The sequence below is a fragment of the Sphaeroforma arctica genome (genome assembly GCF_001186125.1).
Source record: "Sphaeroforma arctica JP610 unplaced genomic scaffold supercont1.752, whole genome shotgun sequence".
Lineage (NCBI taxonomy): Eukaryota > Ichthyosporea > Ichthyophonida > Sphaeroforma > Sphaeroforma arctica.
The window spans coordinates 28,936-35,438 of record NW_014039806.1 but is presented as its reverse complement, the minus strand read 5'-3'; the positions used below and the strand labels follow the sequence as shown (position 1 = coordinate 35,438).

At 41.2% G+C, this 6,503-nt stretch overlaps 3 protein-coding genes across 3 annotated transcripts in view; 2 read left to right on the top strand and 1 right to left on the bottom strand.

The window, feature by feature from the left end:
• Positions 1–312: 312 nt before the first annotated feature.
• SARC_08398 (hypothetical protein) lies at positions 313–3,951 on the top strand (the record flags this gene model as incomplete). Its single annotated transcript, XM_014297626.1, has 6 exons — positions 313–495; positions 983–1,082; positions 1,562–1,693; positions 2,031–2,130; positions 2,970–3,068; positions 3,442–3,951. Coding segments are annotated over 6 exons (734 nt in total), but the record flags the coding sequence as incomplete, so codon positions are not given.
• Positions 3,952–5,140: 1,189 nt separating this feature from the next.
• Positions 5,141–5,491, bottom strand: SARC_08397 (hypothetical protein; the record flags this gene model as incomplete). Its single annotated transcript, XM_014297625.1, has 1 exon — positions 5,141–5,491. The coding sequence occupies one exon, from the start codon at positions 5,489–5,491 to the stop codon at positions 5,141–5,143; it is 351 nt and encodes a 116-aa protein (XP_014153100.1).
• A 321-nt stretch (positions 5,492–5,812) lies between these two features.
• Positions 5,813–6,503, top strand: part of SARC_08396 (hypothetical protein) — a gene marked incomplete at its 3' end in the record, with an annotated part of 17,702 nt that continues 17,011 nt past the window's right edge. Inside the window, exon 1 of the mRNA XM_014297624.1 lies at positions 5,813–6,326. Within this exon, the coding sequence (XP_014153099.1) occupies positions 5,958–6,326 (369 nt within the window). The 5' untranslated portion in view covers positions 5,813–5,957. The remainder of the gene's footprint in view (positions 6,327–6,503) is intronic.

Below are 6,503 nucleotides of genomic sequence, written 5' to 3'. Positions count from 1 at the left end.
CACACATATATCCATACGAAACCGATATACACGCCCCTGCCCTCGTATTTACGCTTGCACATATGTGTGTTCACAGACGTATGCTTTACTTAGGCTCTATTAGAGACGGCTAAGCGTGAGCAGGAGTCCTCTACGCAGTTGTATATGCATGTACCATATATTCTTTCCGCCCTATGCAAACCCTCACACACGCATATAAACACACATATACACATATATCTTATTCATATACTCCCACATTCCCATTCATATATACCCGCATACACATACCTCATTCATATACTCCCACATCCACACATACACCCCATTCACAGGCCCTACTAGAGACGGCTGAGAGTGAGCAGGAGTCTTCTACTAAACTGTGCACTGCAGCCTTGGATGCGTGGGGTCTGTTGCTGACCTGTGTGTCTGATGAAACGGCCGAGGCCCTGTTCTATGAGAAACTCACCGATTTCGAAGAGTTTCTCTTCAGTCGTAACATTGAGCTGAGGATATGTATGTCTGTGTGAGTGAGGGTGTTGTGTTGTGTGTATACACCTGAGTGTTTTTTGTGGTTTCTTTAAGTCGTGACATTGTGCTGAGGATATATATGTCTGTGTGACTGAGGATATGGGTGTCGTGTGTGTATACCTAGAGTGTGGTTTGTGGTTACCAGTATGGAATCGAGGATATGTATGTCAGTGTGAGAATAAGGGTGATGTATGTGCACACATATGTATATTCTCAATGTTGCATGCAACCTCCTGCTGGCTTTGGCATCAATCACATATGGGAACACCCAAAGCTGCTGTGTTTGACTTGTTACATTCGGTGTCCTGCCAGAGTTGAGTCATACTATTCCCATATTTTTTACGCAAATACGTATTGATTTTTATCGTATACATCTGTGGCACACCCCAGCTGCCGCGGAAATGTTTATTCTTATACGTTTTACTCAAATCTGTATTGAATCTATATCTTATTCATCTGTGGCACTCCCCAGCTGCCGCGGAGGTGTTTGCGCTGTGGCTGGAAGAGGCTCGTGAGAGTGATGAAGAATTCGATACCAACAGCCAAGAGGAACTGGACGAAATATACCGCAAGTACGCCGAGTGTTGTGTTCTCTCGCATGTTTGTGTTTATGGCTGCATGCGTGTTTGTGTGTGTGTGTGTGCTTATGTATGTGTTTTGTTCATTTGTTTATATGGATGTATTGAGTCTGTGTCTATGTTTGTGTCTGTTTTAGTGTTTATGGCTGCATGCGTATTTGCGTGTGTGTTTGTTATTCCATGTAGTTTTGGCTGTGATACTACAATCTACGTGCTAGATTTCATACGCATATGTACATCTACAAAAGGGCATACAGTTTTTAATTCACAATCACGATTGTCCCGCCCCCTTTGGTTCTTACATAGAGGGATTTTAGTATGTTTCATACACAACGAATCCCATACCCCACACACACATCCCTCCCAGCCGTAGGTGTACAAGGGTCAGGTTTTCTGAGTCCAAAATGTCACTTCTGGGCTATATAAAATTGTAGTATGCGCTGATTTCTGAACCCAATACATCCTGATTTTAGGTTGGACGGTTTAGCACAGGAGTATGAAACCAAGAGCAACTCGCGTTCAGATCGCGTCAAGCAACGATCGACAATCAAGGAAGTCCTCGCGTATATCAAGGATCCCGATGAGACGCCCCTGGCCATAGTCAGGTATACTATATACCACTGGTATAGCTGTGGTGGATGTTTCTATGCGTGTATATGTATAAATATATATATATCACTTATTTATGTATATATATATCACCTATATATGTATGTATATAAAGATATATATATATGTATATTCTTATATATATATGTATAATGTGTTAAACTATGTCTGATATAGTATCAATTGCTATTCACCCCGTCTGGCTCACAACCAGACAGTATTGATCCTTTACTAATCTAGTGATGTATCTCTAGATCAAATTGAATGCAAGGCAAAATTATCGTCCAACCAAGGAGAATTATTGTCTGACCAATGAGAATCATTGCTATGCAGACTGCCGCACGACGAGGTGCGCATGGACACATGGGCTGAGAAGAGGGAGATGGACACCATCAAACAAGTGGTGGGGTCAGGTCTACAGTACCAGATGCAGGTACATCCCCATGTGTATAGTAGAGATACCCCTATTGTCATACATGGCCATGTTATGTATTAGATGCAGGTACATCCTCACATGTATAGTAGAGATAACCCTGTTGTCAAACATGGCCATGTTATGTATTAGATGCAGGTACATCCCCACATATATAATAGAGATACCCCTATTGGCATACATGGCCATGTTATGTATTAGATGCAGGTACATCCTCACATGTATAGTAGAGATAACCCTAATGTCATACATGGCCATGTTATGTATTAGATGCAGATACATCCTCACATGTATAGTAGAGATATCCCTATTGTCATACATGGCCATGTTATGTATTAGATGCAGGTACATCCTCACATGTATGGCCATGTTATGTATTAGATGTAGGTACATCCTCACATGTTTAGTAGAGATAACCCTATTGTCAAACATGGCCCATGTTATGTGGTGCGTGATTGTTTGTCTGTGTCCAAACGCAACACTTAATATGTATACGTATGCGTTTGCGTTTGGCATAGTGCCCGCACTAGGTTGTATGTTGGGTGTGCTTGCATACGCGAATAAACTACACCCATAAATAAACCGGGCACCGGCAACTATTCACTCCACCTTGACAAATTAGTCAAAAGCTATGCATACTGTGGGGCACGGCTGCTTCTGTGAATGTTGAATAGTCCTCTTATCTCTCCTTGCTATCGTACGTACAGATAGCTTTATGTTCGTACGTACAGATAGCTCATGTTCGGACGTACAGATAGCTTTGTGTTCGTACGTACAGATAGATTTATGTTTACAAATATATGATGTTGACTTACCCTTCACACTGCTTTGTGTGGTAGGTAAACGTGTGCTTGCGAAGTATATTCGGACTCACGGGATCAATCAATCTCAGCAAGGACGAACAGAAACAGCTAGCGGCCGAAGCCCAAAGGGATCGAGTAAGTGCCACGTATTTATTCACCACTTATGTATGTATGTGTATGTGCGTATTTCACTCAACCCTTTTGCGCGTGTCTGTGTCCGTTTCCGTGTATGAGTCTGTGTCTGTGTCTGTGTCAGCGCATTTGTCCTTTAATATAAAAGAATGATATATATATATAAATATATATTATATATCAACATTGGTTATATTATTATAATATTTATATTTATATATATATATTCACACACACATATATATATATATTCACACACACATATATATATATATATATATAAATAATGTGTGTGTGTGTTTGTGTGTTTGTTATATATACCATCGGGCATTGACCATTGATTGAATCTCTGGCGGATTTGCATTTTGCACTGCAGAAAGCAAAGTACGAGAGTTCCCTACATAAAAAGAGTCCGTATGTCAAAGGCAGAGACAAACAGAGGGGATCAGACCGAAAGGCCAAGTACGAAGACACCGGGGACTATGGGGATTTGTGAGTGAGGAGTATATTTTAATATACATGTATGTATACATATGTGAATATATATATATACATATATATATATATATATACATATGTACACATAGCTGTATAATATGGGGACGAGGTCAGGCAGGCATATACGCTTAACATCGCGAACTGATAAGAGAACGTGATCTTGTCGCGAGTTCCGATTATCGAGAAGATAAATACGTAAAATCGATAGGTTGTGCGACGTCGGACGAATTCCGTAAATGCGAGGGATAAATGAAGCCTTGATGGTAAACATATTTGACCGAAATGCAGCGGCTGAAGAACTTAGTAGTATCGCGTATTGCGAGGTAAAGACTGATACGTACGAGCGAATAAATATGGGACTGTACTTACGCAGGTGTTCTATGCTCGGTACTTTAAACGTCTTTGTGTTCAAACTCTACGCCAATTTATGCACACCTTCGGGTGGCGTTTGGTGAGGTTGTGCTGTGTCTGTTTACTGGCTTTATATAGTGGATATAGTCAAGTGTAGTACTATCGACTGATTGATATTTAGGTAGTAGTATAGGTATAAATATACGGTCTGGTATAGGATTTAGGATCAGTGTTAGTCGAAGTATTGTCGCCTCCCGGTTTTAATAAGAGACATCTCAAAGGGAAATGGCACAATCATTGGGCTTTAGCCTTTAGGTGATGGATTTATTGACACGTGTGGATAGGGGTATAATGTAGGTAAGTATATCAAGGGTAGACATACATATTACATTGTCGTCAGCTCGTGGATTGAGGTATAATATAGATACTATAGGTAGACATACATAATACATTGTCGTCAGCTCATGGATTGGGGTATAATGTAGGTAAGTATACTAAGGTAGACATACACAGTCAGCTTTAGACTACAGATCCACAATTGTATGCACATTCGGGTATAATGCAGGTATCTACGAATATACAATCTATCCGCAAATGTAGTCAGCCATAGTACCGTGACATGGAAGGGTCACTGAAAATACCGAACATTCACAAACGTACCCCAGGCGCACGTGCACTTCTCACAGGGTCGGCATGTAGTCGAGAGGATTCAGATATGATGATTGAACGGATTCATCGGGCGGGCCTAAAATGTAACTTTCGGTTTGTCAATTCATCATACGACAGCCTTCGCCTTCGCATAATCAGAGGTCAACACGACTACAACAACGACCCAGACGTGAACAGCTACATGGCATCAGCGGTGCATGATAGTACAGTGAAAGCGAGGCGTCAGTGCACACCTGGAAAATATGTCAACCGACCCATACGCAACAGTAAACACGGCAGCAACCACAATCCAGACGTGAACAGCTACATGTTATCAGCAGTATATAGTAATGCAGAAGTGACCCACTGAAGCTCAACGTCACTCCTGACTCAGCCATACGCTGTAAAGCCTACTTCTAACATTGCAATAAAGAGCCGCAGCTGGGCCTACAGTCCTGACACGGCGTCTACAGAGCAGACCTTGCCTCTAACCTCCTCTAACCTCTACAACTGTAATAATAAGAACACACATCCCACTCCAAATGTCGCAACAAAGGGTAGTACTCACTGTGCTGCGACTATGTCACGACGTCAACAACCTCGTAGTGCATGCATCTGTCATCGTATCGCGCTAGCAACGTCCGCGCTTTCTCTGGCAGATATGCCTTCTCGTAGTCCATACCCGCGAAGGTCACCACATGCGCAAGTGTTTCATATGTGATCGTAACTACATACTCGACTTCTCCTGTCTCTCCTATCTTGCCGTTTGTGTTCGTTTCTTCGTGTTTGTACCGCATTACTTCGATGTTTGTGAGTCCTGGTATGTTTTTGGCTTTAATTCTCGGTAAAACTTCACATATCAATAGAGTCTGATATGCGTCGGCGTTCTCGGTGGTAGTATAGCCGTGCCACACTCTCTTGATCGTCATCTTCTTGCGGGGTTGCATGTGTGTGTAACTGTGTACAAGTATTTAATTACATACCTGATCGTTGTGCAATATTTATTTTATAATCGTTGTTTATGTGATGAGACCCTAGAACCCTGAAACCCAGATTGGGTTAATACCGGTATGTACCGGTACGGGATTTTGATTTCGAATGAGAAGTCATACGGTGCAACGCCATACAATTCTTCGTAAACAAACACCGACAGGCGACAAAGCTGATGCCTGACGGTGACACCCAACGGAGACTCAAAACAGTGACACCATCATCATGTAAATAATACATAAATAAATATAAGATGTAACTGATTATATATACGTACAGAGAGCATATATTTGTAGGCAATACTGTGTCGTTTGTAGTCTATAGTATATATATTTTGATAAATATATACATATATACGCATCTAAGGCGTCCGTATCTGATATATCCGTATAGTCTAACGCAAAGATGATGTCTGGAGCGCCGGTAGAGGATGAGGGAGCGGAGAAGATCCCTAAGATGTACTTAGCACAGTGTGTATTCGAGCTTCAAAATGCATCGACATTAAACTTAACTTCTGATGAAATACAGAAGAACAAAGACTCGATTATGACCGATATAAAGGAGAGTAAAATGGCACCTTTCTATGAGAGTGTGGGTGCGCAATTAGGATGGGAAGTAGATACAAAGGTCTTGAAGGAGTATCAGGAGGACAACGAAGCGAATGTGAAGAAATTACAACTTACACTAGAAGACGCCGTAGAGAATCTCGGCGAGACGGAAATCAGAGAAGCCAACCTGGCAATAGCAGAGCACTACAGTAGGATTGGTGATTGGGTATGTGCAGTATACACACATATATATATCAATGTGGATATGTATGGACACGTGTATGTGTGAGTTCATTTATATATGTATATATATATATATATAAATTATGTATATATATATATGTGTGTGTGTTAGTAATATATATATATATATGTGTGTGTGTGTGTGTGTGTGTGTGTGTGT